The following is a 20,762-nucleotide window of genomic DNA, read 5'->3' as shown; positions in this document are numbered from 1 at the left end:
TCAGGCAAGGCGTCCAGATCCTGTATACTATATTTTGCCTCATTTATAATCTCTAATAAATAGTGGCTCAGGCAGCATTTATGATTACATATAGTACTTTTAACATTAAAATGTTCTTATTGGTTTTTACATTCAGGACACCCCTCAATAGAAAAGCATTGAGGATCCTACTGTGCATGCATGGCAATTGGCTATAGGATTCTTTTCATAGAGATGCATTACGGTATTTCTCTATGGAGAGACTTGACTGAGTTTGACATCATCATGATGTCAAACAAAGAAAACTTCACACGTTTTTACATGGAAATGCCTCTAAACGCAGTGCGATTAACAGTCACTAGAGGCACACTGATTGACAAACATAAACACCACTTTTTCTCATAAATGGCAATGGTTATACTTGTCACCATACAAAGAGAGCACCAAGGCACCAAAACCACTATATTAAGCTGCAATAGTATTGGTGCTCAGGGTGCCCCTTTACCTAAAACAAGAAAAAAACAAAAGATAATTTTTTTAGGGCATTAATTGCCTGTTCTTGCCCTAAATTGCTGATACCTATAAGTGGTAATTTGCTACATGCTAACAGCATAGAGGACTTTGTGTGGGGCAATACGTTGCCTAAATGCACTGCCGCAAATCAGAATGAACTGATATACTGCATCGGTCAGTAATAACCAAAGAGACTGTCGGACACAAAGCGAGTACTCAAAATGGAGCTTTCATTCACAAAATGCGTGGGTGACAAGGTCCTTTTTAAGTACATATTAAACCTCTATACAATTTCCTAATTAAGTGAGCAGCAACTGTACAGATTAAATATAGATGTCAAAAGGATGCACGCACACAACCTGGTGCAGTAACAAGGCCTAGTGTGCCGCACTCAGACACCGAGTAAGAAAATGGACATGTAGATCTCTACTGAGGTGGCCATATTTACTGCCAGCTCTGCACAAATGACATAGATGAGAAGCTAAACACTAAACCTAAAATATATTTGAAATTATACATTTACAAAAAGTTTTAAGAAATATGAATTATTTATTATAAAAGATGAATAGAAAATAAAAATAATAATCATTGGGATTTAAAAATAAACAAAATAAACAACACGATGCAGTTTCTGACCAATCAGAGCACTTTAGAACTCATGACATAGAACTTGGCTCATGCACCTGCCACTTCACTTCAAACCTTTTGAGAGCGATTTTGATTGGTGACAGTTGGCAAAAATTTTATTCGACAATTCGTGGATTAAAATAATCAAACTCAAACATGGATGGTAAGAAGACAAAGAAGAGGACCGCTGAAGACGTAGAGAGCAGAGGAAGAACACAACAAAAAGAAGACAACAAGGACAGTGACATCAGGAAAGAGCTACAGGTGAAGAAAAGGAAGAAAGAAGAACCTAAAGATGAAGAAGGAAAACAACGCGCGAGTGAAGAGGAAATTAATGGAGAAATCAGCAACTCTCCAGAAGATCCAGGTCCATCTTTGGATTCATCTCTTTCGCTGGAGAGATTTACATTCCACCGACTGCTTGGCAAGGGTGGCTATGGAAAGGTACGCAATTTGTGAAATATCCATTTACACAGCAGATATATTTTTTACAAAAGAAACTGAATTTTTAGGGGTGATGTAACACATTATTGATTAATATAATTCTCAATAATTGGTTATAGGATGTACACCCTTATCAAATCATTTAAAGATTTATATTCAAAAGCTTAAACATGTGATTTGTCTCTGATTGTGGTCACTTTGTTTAATCTATTGCTGGTTTTAACTTGAAAATATATTAATATATTCTGTTTGCTCCCCTGTAAGATTGAACTTTATGTCAATTTATTTTAGCATCAATGAGAAAATTTATTGAAAAATTAGATTCAGAGATAGGTTATAAAACCTATTCTGTTGTTTAGATAGGGTTAGGTGAGTAATACGGGCATAACTCTGTGTAACGTTACAAATTAGACTAGCACTGGTATAATTAAGACCAGACCTGCCCCCCTTTCTTTCATTTATTGTTTGTTTTTTGTTACACATTTTTATTTTAGATAATTTTTTCATCCATTATTACTTGGTATAAATCCTTTAACCATTTTTCTAATAAAATTGTATTTAAAATATCTTCTATTTAAGAATGATTTTTTAATAGGTTGTAATCTCAGTGAAACCTGCCTCCCCCCACTTTTCAAGTGGGAGGTCCCACCTTCCCATTTTGTCTCTACTTTATTTTAAGATTAGTTCTATGAGCAGTGCACAGTATTAAAAACCAAACAAGGTTATCATTATTATTATTATTATTGGCATTTATATAGCACCAACTAATTCTGCATCACTTTACAATATTATGAAAGGGGGGAAATGTACAATAAATGAGACAATTACACAGTGACACAGGAACAATAGGTAGATGAGGGTTAATTCACTAAACAGTATGTAATGGGAAGAATTATAAAAATTAGCTTAAAGTAGGCCTTCACCCATTTTAACCCAAATAATATTGCCTTCTCAATTGACATCAACATACTCTTTGGTGAATAAATTCCATATTTCTTACATGTTCCTCTGTTGGATATTTAATTGTCATTTAGTTAGTAGTACTGGAAATTGATAGTGTTTGTTGTGATTTTTCACTGTAATTATGGCCAGTTTAATCCACTCCAACTGTCACTACAATTGCTACTTCCTGGTCACATGACCTGATAGGAATGATGGACATTCTCAAAGATACAGTAGGATAGCGAGAGAGATACATTTCTACTAAATGTCAATGGAAACTGTATCACAGTCTATTGTTATGAAAACTTAATCATTTCTACTTAAGAAAACATTTACTATGCTTATGTTTTATGGATTGAATAAATAGAAGTGCAATAGAGGATATTTTCACATTTTGAAGATTTAATAAAGCTTTATAGAGTATACTTCCTTACATACTACAATACACAGGAAGTTACTGTGTTAATTATGTGAATGTACAATGGGTCATCCAGCTAATACTGTATCATTTGTAACATTTGGGTCTCTGTTAAGAACCAATGCACTGGATTCTCTTTTTGTTTGTGCTATTGTTTGTGCTGATATTTGTATTTTTGCTGTGTATTTTCTAAAGCTGATGTGCGCTACTATAATAAAAATATTCTGTTCAATTACAGCAATATTCTCCGTGTGTGGTAAAAAAAATAATATATATATACACACTCAAAGTAGTGCACTCACTGGTCTTCTTAATTTGCAAACTTTATTCACCAATGTTCGGTAACTTTACCATACCATCAAAGTTTCGGTCCTCATCCGGACTAGGACTGAAACGTTGATGATACTGTAAAGTTACTGAACATTGGTGTTGTGGACAAAAATATTAACCCAATTTATGTTAGTAAAATGCCTATTTACTCAGCATAACTACAATCAGCATTATTCAACTTTATATGTGATTTACCTAAAATGGCCGCTAGGGAGTTTCCCCTTGACATCGACTAACACCCTTATTAACAAGATGGCGCTGGAATCTGGGGGAGACCTCCAATTATTGATGTATTATTCCATGTTATCTCTGACAATGCATATGATGTAATTTTGCTTTATAAGGGGCATAACGTCCCCTCAGAATAAACATTCCTCAAGTTTTTCATTAACCCGAAACCTGTGTCTGTGTCTGGAGCGTGCACGCATTACTTCTTAATTTGGCAGGGGGCAGATACGCAAGATAATTAATTGGTGAATAAATCAATCAATTGGTGAATAAAGTTTGCAAATTAAGATGACCAGTAAGTGCCCTTCTATGAGTGTATGTATTGTTAAAAGGCTGGAGGAGCACCTTAGCAAGTAAAGAGTGAGTGGATTTGTGAGTGGTCTGACATCATATTCTGGCTCCCGGCATCACTAAGCAGCGCGAGGTTGCTGCGCAATAGAAGCTGCCGCCCGCCTCATGGGGGGGCCCAAAGGTGGCCAGCCGGCCAGCTCTTGGGTCCCCCAGAATATAAGGCAGTGCTGCCCATAAGGCAGTGCCTCGCGGTGAATACACCGCTGGGCACCCTAGCAGTGATCTATGGTAGCATGCCCACAGAGAGGGCTCAGCGTGCCATCTGTGGCACGCCTGCCATAGGTTCGCCATCGCTGCTATAAATTATAAGTGGTGCCAATGGTTTAGGTATACCATTAGAATGCTAAACACTGTGAATAAATATGCTTTTATCACAATCTATCTGATACATTAGCTTCAATCAGCCATATCTGGTACAGACTTCAGTATATAAACAGGGCAGGGATTGGATTTGTGCACAGCTACTCTGTTGTGTTGTTGATCAACTTAGGTGTAATGAGATCATAGGGCATATTAAAGATAGTTTAAAGGAGAAAGGCTAAAAAACAAAATAGTAATGTATTTTACAAGATATGTCTATAATATAATAACGACACCGTAGGTTTCTTAAAGGGAAAATATAGTGCCAGGAAATCAAAGTTGTTTTCCTGGCACCATAGCTTCCCCCTGCCTCACAGCCCTCACCCCCGTGCTGCAGAAGGAGTTAAAGCCCTGTCGGCGCTGGTTTGGGTTTGCCTCTGCTCCTCCCCTGCTGACGTCATCCGGCAGGGAAGACCTAATGCGTATGCACGGCAATGGCCATGCTTGCATTAGTATTTCTACCATAGGGGGTTTAACATGACACTGGATGTCCTCATGCATAGCGTGTGGGCGTCCAGCGTCAGTTAGGCGACCAAATGTCACCTAATAACCCGGAAGTCCCTCTAGTGGCTGTTTGGTAGAAAACCACTAGAGTTGGAGTTTACCCTCAAAGGTAATTATCGTAGTTTATTAAAGACTGCAATAATTACCTTTGCAGGGTCAAGGAGCCTGGAACTATGCACCCAAATCACTTCAATGAGCTGAACTGGTCAGGGTGCCCATAGTGTCCTTTAAGGTAAATATAGCTTGCTACATTTAAAACATTTGTGTCAGTTTTCCTTCAAATACATCATGCTAATAGATATGTTATCACACAAGGATTGACACAACATTCTGAAAGCCTTTTTATTTATGTGTCATTCAGGTCTTCCTGGCATCGGATAAAACAACGAAGAAGGTGGTGGCTTTGAAAATAGTGAGAAAGAAAGACCTTCTCACTGAAGCCTCCGAGAGGACACTCACTGAACGTCGAGTGCTGGAGATGGCAGCCGGAAGTCCTTACCTAACCAAAGCCTATGGAGCGTTTCAGATCCCGGTAATTCCTTAATGGTCATAAATCAACTTTCCATTAACAAACCAACCAGCAATATATCTGCAGATGTTTGCTTTAAATTTTCTGTGGCAAATTGGTTTCTAACCAATATATACAAAAGAAAAAAAGTTACTTGTGCACTATGCCTACTATAAACTCACCTGCCACGTTAAGGCAAACCTCTTAGGTGAATAATCCTACACTAAAAATTCACCTTCCTGTCTTCAGCTAACAGGTAAAAATCTCTAATGAGATAAAGAAGGGTATTTTTGAGTGATACTAAAAAGCCTCCAGTTATTTAAATGTCCACAGGGATTTGGGATAGTGAGCAAGTAACTCTTTTGCTTTGTTTTATATTGTATGTATTGGGGCTTATGTGTACCATAGTCACTGCTGCTGCCAGGAGTAGTGGGCGTTTAAGCACAGGACTTGATTTTGTATAGTTTCTAACCCATACCTAGCTCGTTCACTAACTCCATCCAGATTAAGAAAGATTAGCAACTCATAATTAGAAAGAGTAATTTTTGCATTATCCATTAGGCTACATATGGAATGCTCAAATTTGTACTTATTTTGTGTTATTTGCATATTTCACATGGCTATATTTTAAACATTTCTTTCAAAGTTTGCAATATTAATTGTGTTTGTGCTATGTATTTTGTTAACTTGATGTGAATAGCAGTTACAGTACTAGAGAGATGCTCAGTCCCTTAAGCACTAAAAGTGCTGAACTCTCAAGTGCAGTGTCAGAGGGATTTCTAGATTCCTGGCACCAGTGACACTAAAAATAAAGTGTCAAAGGAATGTTCCATCTCTCAGGAACAAAGAGAATCAGCACACTCAACCCTAGGAGTCGTTGCAGAGGGTTCTCATGTCAGTTTCAATGCAGAGGATCATGTTTGTGCTGGCAAGAACAAAAATTATGTTTCAATGCGCCAATCTCAACTTGATGCCAAAACGCTATAATTTTGTATTTGCCAACATTCTGAACTCTTGCACTTTGTTTGAAGTTTCGATATTTCAAAACTTAGGTGAAGAATTGAATTTCCGATATTTCAAGGCTAACGGGAAGCAAAAAATTATTGCGAATTTGCCTATTCAGGAGTGATCAGTGGTATCACCAAATTTACTCTTAGAAAACATCTAGTGTTAGTTTTGGGTTACATTCTGATTTATCTGTTATTTTTTTTTTTAAATATATATATATTCCAATCTTAATAGGTTTTAAGGATTATAAATCAAGGCATTCATGTTTCCGCCTGTTTTTTTTTCTTCTCAAAATGGCATAAACACAGTGATCAAAGGCACTCCATTACAGTTGGTTCCTTAAACAGACCATTGTTTGTTTGTTTTCACAGCTCTAGGATTTAGATTGCCATAGAAAAAATAATTGCAAAGTACGAGAAATTATGTTTTAACAAGTTTTCTGTTTGATGTTTAAGTGTTTGTGTTGTGAAGTATATCCCATTGTATTTTATTGTCAACCAGACCCATCTATGCTACGTGTTGGAGTATCTGCATGGTGGTGATCTTGACAGCTTCCTGAAAAGAAACCTCAGACTGGAACCTTGCATTGCAATGTAAGTCTTAAAAGACGATGCTTAAAATGGAGACCGGACGATGAGAGGGGAAATATGGGTCAGAGCAATGAGAAGATTTAACAGGAAGAAATATGACAAGGGCTGAGGAAAGAGTCACATTTAAAGATTTTTTTTTGGAAAAGAGCATGGGCGTAGGAACCGGGGGGGATGGGGGGGACGCATCCCCCCCAGCAAATCATGCGGGGGGGACAGGTAATGGGGAAATCCCCCCCAGCTCCGCCGGCCCCCCTTCTGCTGCAGCCGCCCGAGCGCTCTGCAGAGAGCCTCAGGCGGCTGCAGCTCTGCCCGGGCTGGTGCGTCCATGAGGGCGCACCGCCCGGGCGCAGCCAGAGGAGAGGGGCTGACAGGAGGGAAGCGCTCAGCGCTCCCTCCTGTCACTCCCTCAATGTAGCGTGGCCGAGCCCTGTATAGTCCGCCGGTACAGGGAGAACCTGTCTCCTGTACCCGGCCGGACTAAAAGGAAGTGAACACTGAGTGTGCACTTCCTGTTAGTCCGCCGGATACAGGAAACAAAAGCTCCCTGTACCCGCGGACAGTACACAGCTCGGCCACGCTACAACACAGGTAGGGGAGGGGGAAGAAAGAAACAAGGAGGGGAGGGAATAAAGAAACAGGGAGGGGGGATAAAGAAACAGGGAGGGAGGGGGGGGGATAAAGAAACAGGGAGGGAGGGGGGGATAAAGAAACAGGGAGATAGGGGGGATAAAGAAACAGGGAGGGAGGGGGGGGGGTAAAGAAACAGGGAGGGAGGGGGGGATAAAGAAACAGGGAGGGAGGGGGGATAAAGAAACGGAAGGGGGATAAAGAAACAGGGGGGGATAAAGAAACAGGGAGGGAGGGGGGGATAAAGAAACAGGGAGGGGGGATAAAGAAACAGGGAGGGGGGGATAAAGAAACAGGGAGGGAGGGGGGGATAAAGAAACAGGGAGGGAGGGAGGGGGGGTAAAGAAACAGGGAGGGAGGGGGGATAAAGAAACAGGGAGGGAGGGGGGATAAAGAAACAGGGAGGGAGAGGGGGGAAAGAAACAGGGAGGGGGGGAGAAAGAAACAGGGAGGGAGGGGGGAGAAAGAAACAGGGAGGGAGGGGGGAAAGAAACAGGGAGGGAGAAAGAAACAGGGAGGGAGGGGGGAGAAAGAAACAGGGAGGGAGGGGGGAGAAAGAAACAGGGAGGGAGGGGGGGAGAAAGAAACAGGGAGGGGGGGGAGAAAGAAACAGGGAGGGGGGGAGAAAGAAACAGGGAGGGGGGAGAAAGAAACAGGGAGGGAGGGGCGGAGAAAGAAACAGGGAGGGAGTAGGGGGAGAAAGAAACAGGGAGGGAGTAGGGGGGAGAAAGAAACAGGGAGGGGGGGAGACAGAAACAGGGAGGGAGCAGGGGGAGAAAGAAACAGGGAGGGAGGGGGGGAGAAAGAAACAGGGAGGGAGGGGGGGAGAAAGAAACAAGGAGGGGGGAGAAAGAAACAGGGAGGGAGGGGGGGGCACACACACAATCACACAATCTTGCAATCCTTACACAATTCTTACACACACAGAAACACACAATGCATTCCTTACACATTCCTTACACACACTCAATGCACCCCGTACACACACTCAATGCACCCCTTACAGACACTGTAAGCACTGTAATGCACACACTGCATCCCGTACATACACAGAATCACACCTTGCAGCCCTTACACATACAAACACAGATTCACACAATGCATTCCTTACACACATATTAGGACATCCCCTACACACTCCACCCCCTGTGAACAAACTCATTGGTGGAACGTGAAGGTGGACCCTGGGACCCAGACCTTGAGCTGTGTAAAGGGCCCCCAAAAAATGGAGCTGATTCCCGTTCTCACAGAACATTGATTTTTGGGACCACAGTTACAAACAGCCTCCAGAGAGCCTGTTCTACACCAGACCAGTGGAGCCAGACTGCAGCTAGAGCCCATCATCATCCTCATCTGGTTGTAAGTAGGCAATCTAGCATATTATTCGTGGCACTAATCTCTAATTTACCTCACATTAAAGAAACACTATAGTCCCCAGAAGCACTGCAGCTTAATGTAGTGGTTCTGGTGTCTATAGCCTGTCCTTGCAGACTTTTTAATGTAAACACGGCGGCACTCCAGCACTGGCGTTAGTTAACATGGCAGAAAAATAATTGGAAAGGGTTAGGGGGGCTACTAATAAGGATAGGGGGAGAGGGGTAGGTAGAAAAATAATTGGAAGGGTTTAGGGGGGGCTACTAATATGGATGGGAGGAGGGGGGAGGTAGAAAAATTATTGGAAGGGGTTAGGGGAGTACTAATATGAATGGAAGAGGTAGGGTGGGTTATAATATGCATGGAAGGGGTTAGGGGGTACTAATATGCATGGAAGTGGTTAGGGGGGTACTAATATGCATGGAAGGGGTAGGGGGTTAAAATGCGTGAAAGGGGTAGGTGGGGTTCTTTTGTGCATGGAAGGGGTAGGGGTGGTTCTAATATTCATGGGAAGGGTAGGGGTGGTTCTAATCAGGAGGATCCCGGCGCTGTATACGGGTAAGTAAAACCCCTTCCTTGTAGTGACCCTTTAATGTTATTATTTAATCATTTATATAGCGACTGCAAATTCCGTAGCGCTGTACAATGGGATAAACAACTCCTAGTTTACGGAATAAGAATATACCCGGCGAGTAAAAATGCTATCCCCCCCAGATTTTTTGGGGTTCCTACGCCCATGGAAAAGAGGGTCGGTAAAGGAACCCTGAAGTTTCAAATAAAATACTAATAGTTTAAATAATGACCAAATCACCCAACATAAACATTCACAGATTAAAAATATCATTAAAGTTTATGGAACAATGTTAAATAATGTTTTTCTATTAAAAGAACAGAAGTACAATTCTCAACATCGAGCCACTGTATATATTGACAGGAGGATTGGAAAGGAATTAATTTGGGTGGTCGTGAAAGGAGACAGTTATCAATAAACAATATACAGCTGCCCACCACCACATTTTCTACTATTAGCATTGGTTGGTAGACACTGGTGAATGCCATAGATAAAGAATTTAGAAAAATTAGGAACATCAGTGAGTCTGAAACATATATACATACAATAAATATACTCTGAATATAAATATTCTACAAAATGCTAACTCAGTATGAACCCATGTTGCGTGATGATGTAGAAATGTGTGGGCACATACACCTAGTGTTGCTAAGAAACAAGCATACAATGTATAACAAAGAGTGTCGGGGTATAAAAACAACGACATATAAACAAGGAGGAAAGGGTAGAAAGAGTGAAGTCTTGTTACTAAAGTATCTCAGCTAAAGCATATCTGTACATGAGTCCAATCGATCATCAAATGTAGAAGCCGAGAATCGACAAATAGGAGGAGATGCAGGAGATAGAGGACTGTGGCTGCGTGTGATTGAAGTGTCTAAGGGTAAACAGTGAAATCACAGTGTGTGCTGCATGCAACCAGTGATCAACATGTGAAATTAGAGCAAGTATGCCGGTGTGTGAGTTCATACAGTGATAGACAATACAGAGTGAGAAAGACAAGCTGGTGAAGAAAAAAACTGTAATTAGAGGCAGATCAAAGATGTAGATATACCGAGGAGCTCAAAATAGATAAAAACCTACTGCAACTGGTGCTAAATAGACTCATAACATATAATACTGATTTTACACATAACACTAGGCAACAATATGAACATCAGATAAGCACAATAAGTTTTGCATACAACCGAACATGGAAGAGCTATGTAAATGGATGGAAAATTGCCACAATGAGTAATAGCAAATATAAAGGAAGCTAGTCAATAAAAGGGATAAGAAGATACCTGCTATGTATGGTATAGATGTCCTAACAAGGTATACACGTGTTATACAGAGAAATATTATTGAAGTTTGCAATAGAAACATATTTGATAATAAAAAGTATTCACACCAATAATACTAGAAAAAGTATATGTGACAGTAAGAAAAGTGAATAATGTAGGCAGGAGAGAGCTCTGATTTTATATATATATAAATTATTACAGTGGATTTTCCCTAGGTCAGCTCATTTAGGAATATCTCATTTTAAGAAGTAAGTTCATTTTATATTAAATACTTTGTTGATTAATATTTGAATTCTTGTTTATCAGATTCCTCGCTGCGGAGATTGCGTGTGGACTCCAATATCTCCACCAACACGACATTGTGCATCGGTAAACACATCTTCGTTAAGCGATATATTGATAAGCTTGCTCTCTCTACACTGTGCGGTCCTTTTTTTATCCATATTGTTTAGCTACATTTTTACCTTTCTCTCAGGTGAGTTAAGATTTTTTGCTCTCACACTTCACCTGTAAGAGGGCATTTTACAAACCGTTTCAACTTAACACTAAGAAGAGGCTTTTTACTTACGTTTGAGAAAAACATGTACTCGTGTTGGGCAGAGCAGAAAAAAGGAAGGGCAGGATAAGAAAGAAAGAAGCAGAATGGTCATTTCTAGTCCACCTGATTAAGAGAAATGTAGAAAACTGCATTAATTAAAACTTAATTACAAAATCCTTTTTTAAATTGTCTCCTAAATTCAGGTATAAGCAGCCTGTTTCATTTCTCTGTGAATTGATGGGGCATTATTTCATTGATTGGCTATAGCTCATAAATAGATTTGTACATACTTCCAGTATTTTACTATTGGTAAGCCATGTAAACGACCTGTTTCATGACAGATCTTCAATAAACTATAAATCTTATGATATTTCTCTCTACAGAGACATAAAGCCAAGGAACATCATGCTGGATGAAGTGGGTCACATCAGGATAGGCGACTTTGGTCTGGCGCTGGAGATGCACGGCAAGAGGAAAGCAAAGGGTTACGCAGGCACTGTAGATTATATGGCTCCAGAGGTAGGATTGACCATGGCTACTGTTTGGGTTTGAGGCTACATGACTTGATCATATTACACCTCACCAAGAGCAACAATCACTCTGTAGCTAAACAGATCTTTATAGCTATGAAGATGAAGAACTAGAATTCAACATTTCTATCAATGCTCATGTTATTCTCCTTTGTAATAAGGTATTATGGTTGATATTATAATGAGCATGGGTTAACATCTTTATTTATTATGGCTAATGGCAATAGTGCTTGGCTAGGTCCTGCAAACTTTAAAGACAATTCTTTAAAATTGAAAAACACCTTCAGTGATTGTCTATACTGTCCCAACCAGTCATATTGCTCCGAATCATTGCACATTTGTAGTGAAATATATATTTTTTATAAGTTGCCTATTTTAATAGGCAGACGATGAGAACAGCATTATAATTGACAGTAATACCTTCTTTCCTGTAAGGAAACACTTGACTAATCATTTCTGAAATTATGTTGGCAGATGCGGAAAGGAAGAAAATACAATGCTGCAGTAGATTGGTGGGCCTATGGTCTAATCCTTCATAAACTGGCCAAGAGAGCATTTCCAAAAAATCCAAATGCTGCCCAAACAATGCTTCATGACACCACAGACCACCCTGAGTGTCAAAGAAAACAGGTCAAAGATCTCGTGATTTCGGTGTGTATGAACCGGCAGTCTAGATTAATGAAAAAGATAACAATTCTATGAAAATCTTACTCTTTGCACAGCTAAAAAAAAAAGAGAACATATATTTATAGAAAACTATTAACAAAGAGTGACACGGAATGGCCATAAATGACAATGGTGTCTATATATGGTAATATCGAAAAAAAGATATATTAATTCAGTCAAATGCTTATAGCTCATACCAGCAGTCCATAGCTGGGAAGATTCCTTAAAGTCGTATAAGACAGGATAATATTTAAGGAGGGGATTTCAGGAAATGAAATATATACACAACTAAACAATCAAGAACACAGTGATAAAATGACTAAAACTAGAGAGAATCGGGAACTGATGCTGGGTTAGGTAGTGTCTCCTATTGAGAGCAGGAGAACCTTAAACACTGCATTCAACATATGAAGTCGAGTGGAGATAAAAGCGAGTGTACTAGTAATAATCTTGCACCTTTGATTCTTAGAATGTCCCTTTAACCTTGTGATGCTGCATACAGATTTACAGATATCTATATTGTGTTTGCATGTGTTTTAGTAAATGAATAAAGGCAGTGGCGGTTTTATTGTTGACATTCTACTCTTCCATTTGCAGCTCCTGTGCAAAAATCCATCTCAGCGCTTGGGGGCAGCTAGCAGCATCCGATTCCATCCTTTCTTCCAGTCCATTGACTGGGATGAGCTGGAGGCTGGCAGGCTAGATCCCCCCTTTGTGCTAAGAACAGTAAGTATACGGAAACTTCAAACAGAGACCAGAAAAATCAATGTAACAAAATGAGTGACTAGTTTATGAAAATATAATAGGGACGATCAAAGGGCTAATATGGTGTGACCGTGGATTACTGGTTGTGATTGGGACTATGTATATCTGAGTATTATGGGGTAATTGGAAACAATATCTAAACTTGGCAGCACTGCAAGCTCTAAAGTGTCCACTCCAGCCATATCCATACACCGCTGTCCCTAACCAAACAGCTGTGCCTGTCCCTTTGTACCCAACTATCTTGAAAAACCTCATAGGAAAGCACGGTGTGGAAGGCCTAATGCTGGGGTGGTGCTCACTGTTAATCCACATTAGGTTTCCAGATCACACTGAGGTCGAAGAAAGAGGACCCTGATCCAGCACCCAGGGACCCTAGCGCTGGAATCAGGTAAGTGCTCATGGCCTGGGTGCAGTGGAAGCATAGGGAGACTGTAGTGCTAGGAAAACAGTTTTGCATTCCTAACACTATAGTGTTTCTTGAAGCAATCTAGCCTTTAATTCTTCCTTTTGTTCATTGGCACTATGGCTAGAACACTGTGATAATAGGAAAATTACACCAGTTTATCCATATAGCTTTTGGCATTCTGCAATCTCACTCCGCCATCTTTTACATCCGTATTGGTGTTCTTATACTGCTTTCTAGGAATGGTAACTCTTATTGGATGTGTTGTTGTACAATGTGTAAATAGTACAGTAACTTCTTATGTCTTCTCTTTATAGCCACCACTGGAGAGCTTAATATCACGAGTAATACAGGAGACCCTAACATCTCGATACGAAGCATTTACTCCATCTATTCCACCAGAGCAGCGGCAGTTGTTTCTTGGATTTTCTTTTAACACCCTCTCCTAGCCTACTGCAGCATTATGAATTTTCTTCAACATCTCTTTCCCTGACAACGAGGGACCGTGAAGAAAAGGTAAAGTTACGGCGTTACGTTGTCTCCTGGGCTGTGGGTAGAGAGCTCCAAGCTGAAAGGGATGAGGGTAGACCTGCCCAGCGTTTTAGTTGTACTCCAGTCACCTTTCGTTTACCTAGAAAGCGATAGTGCTGTAACATCAATATCACAGTCAGTGTTTACTTTCTTTTAAACTATGATTTGTGCAGTCAGTGAAGTAACTGGCTGTGTCAGTGAGATTTGGATTTTGTTTGTCTGTACAGGCAGTGATGTAACTGCTCTGTCAGTGTTTTTCTTTTCTTTTCTTTTAACTATACAGGCAGTGATGTAACTGCTCTGTCAGTATTAGGTTTTATTTTTTGCACAGGCAGTGAATTAACTGGTTGTGTCATTTTTTTTCATTCACAATCAGCAGTGAAGTAAACTGCTGTGAGTGAGATATCATTTAATTTGGTTTTAGCAGCAAATAGTGAAAGTAACTGGCTGCTGTGAATTTTATTTAATTTTGCATTTTTTCTTACAAACTGACTGTGGTGGAAACAAGCTGCACAAAGCTAGCTGCCGCACTGCTTTTTTTAATACTAGGTCAACGTTAATTTAAAAAGCCCCCCATTTCTTTTCATTCTAATTTTTAAAATAAAAATAAAAAAGTTTTTGCACAGTCTCCGTTTCCATAAACTTCAGTAAGTAGGCAGGTCCAGACTGGCCATCGGGCAAACAGGGCGAATGCTGATGGTTCACGATGGCCATGGACTGGGGCTGACCAGGGAGATCACATCATCTCCCTGCCGGCCCCTCCAGGGCTGAGTGCAAGGAGAAAGTTGCGCGGTCGGCAAAGAAAGGGTTCCACAGTAGTCAGGGAGATCAAGCCTCTGTACTGCAGGGGAGCATGCAGTGAAATGCTCCCTGAAGTGATCAGAGCATTGCTGTGGGTTACCAAAGCAACGAAAGAGCACCGCTGCTGGTGCAGTGCGCCCAAGAGGACCACTGGGGAACATTATTCCCATCCCTGGCCCAAGGTAAGTCAAAGAGAGGGGATCGTAACAAATTAATATAATTAATTACTACTGTATGATAATATTTTAAGCACCTCTCCACAGTACAGCCCCTAAACCCCACAGTGCAGCCCCTTTCCCACTACTATACAACCCTTTATCACCCCACTGTGCAGGCCCTTATCCCTCACAGTACAGTCTCCATTCCCCCCACTGTACAGCCCCTTATCACCCACAATGCAGCCACTTACCACCCCCACAGAGCAGTCTTACTCCTCACAGTAGCCCCTCACAATACAGGATTTTACCCACTCACTGTGTAGCCCCTTAGCCCCTGAGTGCAATCCCCTACCCCTCCCCACTATAAAGCCCTTTACCAACCCACTGTTTAGCCCCTTACCCACACAATAAAGCCCATTATACCCGCAGTGCAGCCCTTAGTCCCTTACAACCCCACAGTGCAACCCCTTACCCTACACAGTGCAGCACCCATAACCCTTACTGTACACCCCTTTACTACTTCTTACCTCTCATAGTGCAGCCTTACCCTATACAACAAAGTCCCTTACTCCCACACAGTGCACCCCCTATCCACCACAGACATAGTATAGCCCATATCCTCCCATATACTAGAGTCCCTCTACACACACACACACATACACATTACATTCCCTACCCCCTCTACACATTCTGTATAATCCCTATCTACAAATACACTACAACCCTATTCCCCACGCAACCGGCACACACTGCTGCACTATCCAGACACACACTAGACTGCGAACAGCCCCATCCACACAGACATACACACAATCCCACATGCACATTGCACCATATGCAGCCTACCCAACACACATTAACACCATAAGCAACCTCCATATGGATACAACATCACATGTAGTCTCTTCTGTATACACATACAAATACACACACACTCTACCCTGTTTTAACACTGTCACTCTTATGATTTCTGGTTTGTGCCCCACTCATGGGGAAACCAGAGACAAGTCACCAGCAAACACAAAAGACATGTATCATTAGAATAGCTTTCACTGTGTCAAACACAGGAAATTTTTGCCCAAGTGAGTCCTCATTATTAGGGCCCTGCAAATGGGCTGCCCTGTAGGGGAAATGTCCTGACATGCTCACTTTGGGGTCAGTACGTGCCAATGATGACTCCTATTGAGCTGCTCTGCCTTAAAATGCTAGGGCCGAATTATTGTCCTAGTCTGGCCCTGTAAGTAGGTGCCTATTCGAATAATTAAACTACCAGGAGTTCTTCGCCACCAGCACTATGTGCCAGTGGAAATACTTTTCCTTAATAGTAAGGTGCTCTGTAGTATGCCAAATCCATCTAAAATTTACACTACTAGGGATGCCCAGGTCTAGTAAATATGTAATGCCTGTCTTGCCCCTCAGTCCATTTGGAAGTAATGGGCTAATATGATTCGTGGAAAGCCCCTGCTCTTAAACAAATGAAAAGCGTGACATTTCCAATAACCCAGCCTGTAACTTTTAAATTAAAGATAACCCAGACATGGGTTTAAATAAGTGGCAAAATTACCGCCACTGTAGCTGGTGTGGCTGCACCACTGCCTGCAGGGTTTGGGGGTCCATCGGGTAGTCCACCCATTTAGCAGCGTGACCCGGCCCCTTTAATGTCGGCATCCAGCGCTGGGAGGAAATTATTAACTTCACCCAGCTTACATACCGTGCGGGATAATGAAGACGACAGATATGTAAATTACAACTATAGTATTGATATATGTGTATCAATGTATACCAGTGTGTGTGTGTGTGTGCCAACGTGTGTATCTGTGTGCATGGCTGGTCTTTGGGGTGTTCGAGCTGTGTGGCCACACATGGCGCCATGGAAAAATTAACACTCCAGCGTCTGACACAGCTCTTGGGGCTGAAATGAAGCCGGCAGAGGTTCCAGGAGCAGAGCCTGTGCCGGGGAAATGGTTGCGGTACCTGATCAGGGCAGCTCCATGTGGCAGACTGAATTGATGTCATCAGACAAACGGCAGCTCGAGCCGCGCAGAGTTGCCCTAAGAAGGACTGCACAAACTTCAGGAGGCTCTCAAGCAGGTACAGGGGATAGCTTCATCCTCAATGGCTGGTAGGGTGGGAGAAAGGAGGAGAATCAATGACTATCTATAGGTGTGATTAGAGTAGAAAGCTGTAATTCCTCTGGTGAAGAGAGTGGTGTACTACCTACGGGGGAGAGGGTGGGATACTACCTAAGGGGGAGAGGGTGGGATACTACCTACGGGGGAGAGGGTGGGATACTACCTACGGGGGAGACGGTGGGATACTACCTACGGGGGAGACGGTGGGATACTACCTACGGTGGAGACGGTGGGATACTACCTACGGGGCAGACGGTGGGATACTACCTACGGGGGAGACGGTGGGATACTACCTACCGGGGGAGATGGTGGGATACTACCTACGGGGGAGACGGTGGGATACTACCTACGGGGGAGACGGTGGGATACTACCTACGGGGGAGACGGTGGGATACTACCTACGGGGGAGACGGTGGGATACTACCTACGGGGTAGACGGTGGGATACTACCTACGGGGGAGACGGTGGGATACTACCTACGGGGGAGACGGTGGGATACTACCTACGGGGGAGACGGTGGGATACTACCTACAGGGGAGACGGTGAGATACTACCTATGGGGGAGAGGATGGGATACTGCCTATGGGGGACAGGATAGGATACTACTTATAGGGGAGAGGATAGGATACTACCTTTGGGGGGTTGGGGTAATATTTATGGGGGAGAGGAGGAGAATGGAGTACTATTTATGGGGGATAGAATGTGGATATTATCTATGCTGGAGAGAAAGGGATACTACTAATGGGTGTGAGGAGAATGGGTTCCAGCTATTTGGAGGGAGAAGCTTTGAATTAGCTATTAACTATGAGGGAGGGGAGAGGGGGGCATAGGCTATCAACTATAAGGGAGGAGAAATGCGTTACTAACTACCAAGAGCAAAGAATAGGCTTCTACCAATAACAAGTAGGGGAGAAGAAAGGGCTACTCCCTATGGGACATTGATGGACATTAATGGGCTACTAACTATTGGAGTTTGGAATGGGCTACAGACCATGAGGGGTACAAATTTGCCACTTAGTTCATACAGAAAGTTCCACACCATAAAAAACACCCCTGCATCCACACACACACACACCCTTTTAAGTACATTAACCCTTCACACACTAGTCTCTACATTCACACACAAAAACTCTAGACATACATATGCCCCTGCATTCAAACACATTGACACACACATAATACAATTCAATATTTCTTCTGTATTCTGATACACACTGTAGGAGGGGGATTGGGACTTATAAAATAAGGTCGGCCCTGTCTGTGTGGGTGTGCCAGTATGTTTGTTTATCTGTGTGTGGCTGTATTTGTGTGTGTGTCAGTGTGTGTGTATCAGTGATGGTATATGAGTGCATATGTGTTTCAATGTGTATGTGTATATGTACGTGTCAGTGTGTATGTGTATCTGTGCTTTAGTATGTGTGCATATATCAAACATTCAAATCCAAACATCAACACTACATACAAACACACCCCTGCAATCAAACACCAACACTACATGCAAACATATCCCTGTATTAAAACACCAACATTGTCTACAAACACACCTTTACATTCAAACACCAAATCTACACACAAATATACCCCATCATTCAAACACAAATACCTCACCCACACCCCTGTATTCAAACACACTACACACAAGTATGCCATTGCTTCCAAGAGGCAATAATATATACAAATACACAACTGCATTCAAATGCTCAAACACTTTACACACACTCCATACAAAAAATAAGCGTACATTCAAACACACAAAAAATTTCCACAAAGTAAACCCAGCATGGATGGTCAAATTGTAGCTGTGGGAGATGCATGGCAGATGGGAATCTACCTTTTGGCCACCCTTGTGCTGGGGGAAGGCCCCCCTAATGTAAAGTGGACTGTGGTGCAATAATTTTTTTTGTCACCTGTCCAAAACAATTTCTTGCACCGCAGTCCTCTCTACATTAGTTCCACTAATTTAAAGAAAAAATAATTATAGGTGATTAAGTGAGTGAAGAGATATGTGTGAGAGGGGGTAGATGGATGGATGAATTGATGCCTGGTGGGTGGATGGATTGATGAAAGTGTGTTTGTGTGTATGTGTTGCATTGTTGATGAATTTGGAATAAATGGTGTGTGATTCTGTGAGTGAAAAGAGATGCGAAAGGTGTGTGAATGTTCAGTAACAGCGGTTGAAGCCTTGGTGCGGCGTTACTGCTCACATGTACACCCATGTGCTAATTCAACCATTTTTCTCACTGTAATGTCCTGCTTCTGCTAGAGAGAGACAGAAATTGATGGTTGTGTAAGAGTTTGTGTGTGCATCTTGTATTGGTTATGACTGAGAAATGAAAGGTGTGTGATTCAGTGAGTGAAAAGAGATGTGAAAGGTGTGTGAATGTCCAGTAACAAGGGTTGAAGCCTTGGCGCGGCGTTACTGCTCACATGGACACCCATGTGCTAATTCAACCACTTTTCTGAATGTAATGTTCAGTTTCTGCTAGAGAGAAAGAAAGTGAGAGGAATATTTTTGAATAGATACATACAGATCAACAGGCTGAACTTGCCTACCCATATGTGAACAGAAATAGCAGATTATTGCTTGTAAAGTGATATTGCCATTGGACATGGAAGTGGTGGAGCATGCGGCAGGCACACTCTCTCAGGACCCTTCTGCTTTAATGTTGGGTGTTGCAAGCACCAATAGAGAGAGCTTTCTTAGTGTTCCTTAGTGCTCCAATTATGTCACGTTTGAACAAGTATAAATCAGCAGAAGCTATGGACGGGTTGTTAAAGGACCACTCTAGGCACCCAGATCACTTCAGCTTAATGAAGTGGTCTGGGTGCCAGGTCCTTCTAGGGTTAACCCATTTTTTCATAAACATAGCAGTTTCAGAGAAACTGCTATGTTTATGAATGGGTTAAGCCTTCCCCCTATGTCCTCTAGTGGCTGTCTAATTGACAGCCGCTAGAGGCGCTTGCGTGCTTCTCACTGTGATTTTCACAGTGAGAGCACGCCAGCGTCCATAGGAAAGCATTATGAATGCTTTCCTATGTGACCGGCTGAATGCGCGCGCAGCTCTTGCCGCGCGTGCGCATTCAGCCGACGGGGAGGAGAAGAGGAGGATCGGAGGAGGAGAGCAGGAGGAGTATGCTTTCCTGGCACTAGAGTGGTCCTTTAATGAAGGACAAGGGAAACATGCATTCCTGCTAAAGTGGCTGTTTAGGTAAACGGCCCCCTCTCTGTGGAAAATAAAAACATATTTTACTCACCTTTTCTCCCATGCCACTCTGGTCTTGCCGCGCCTGGCCCACCTGGCACAGTCTTCATGACTTTTTTTTATGCTTCTTGATGATCATTGAATCAGTGTATCTGTATCGGAAACATTCAGCGCCTCAAATTCCTCAAACCTGTTTCCTAACCTCTCTAATTCCTCCCCAGCCTCTAAAATAACCTGGGGTGGGTTATATTTCCGTTAGCAGGTGAGAGTCGGCACTTAAGGGTGTGTGTGCCGGGCTCACTTCATCAAATTGGATTTTTATTTTTCAATAGGAAACCCCGAAGCAGAAAAAAACCACTACATATACTTTTCTATATGAGG

At 42.0% G+C, this 20,762-nt stretch overlaps 1 protein-coding gene across 1 annotated transcript; it reads left to right on the top strand.

Moving 5' to 3' along the window:
- Window positions 1-1,275: 1,275 nt before the first annotated feature.
- Window positions 1,276-14,005, top strand: LOC134586361 (protein kinase C theta type-like). Its single transcript, XM_063441836.1, has 8 exons — window positions 1,276-1,563; window positions 5,058-5,228; window positions 6,714-6,805; window positions 10,961-11,023; window positions 11,576-11,711; window positions 12,197-12,373; window positions 12,986-13,114; window positions 13,874-14,005. Exons 1-8 carry the CDS (start codon window positions 1,276-1,278, stop codon window positions 14,003-14,005), a joined length of 1,188 nt encoding a protein of 395 aa, XP_063297906.1.
- Window positions 14,006-20,762: the final 6,757 nt, after the last annotated feature.

Source organism: Pelobates fuscus, chromosome 2, assembly GCF_036172605.1.
Source record: "Pelobates fuscus isolate aPelFus1 chromosome 2, aPelFus1.pri, whole genome shotgun sequence".
Classification (NCBI taxonomy): domain Eukaryota; kingdom Metazoa; phylum Chordata; class Amphibia; order Anura; family Pelobatidae; genus Pelobates; species Pelobates fuscus.
The sequence above is the reverse complement of the archived record's forward strand: the minus strand, read 5'-3'. Positions and strand labels throughout refer to the sequence as shown.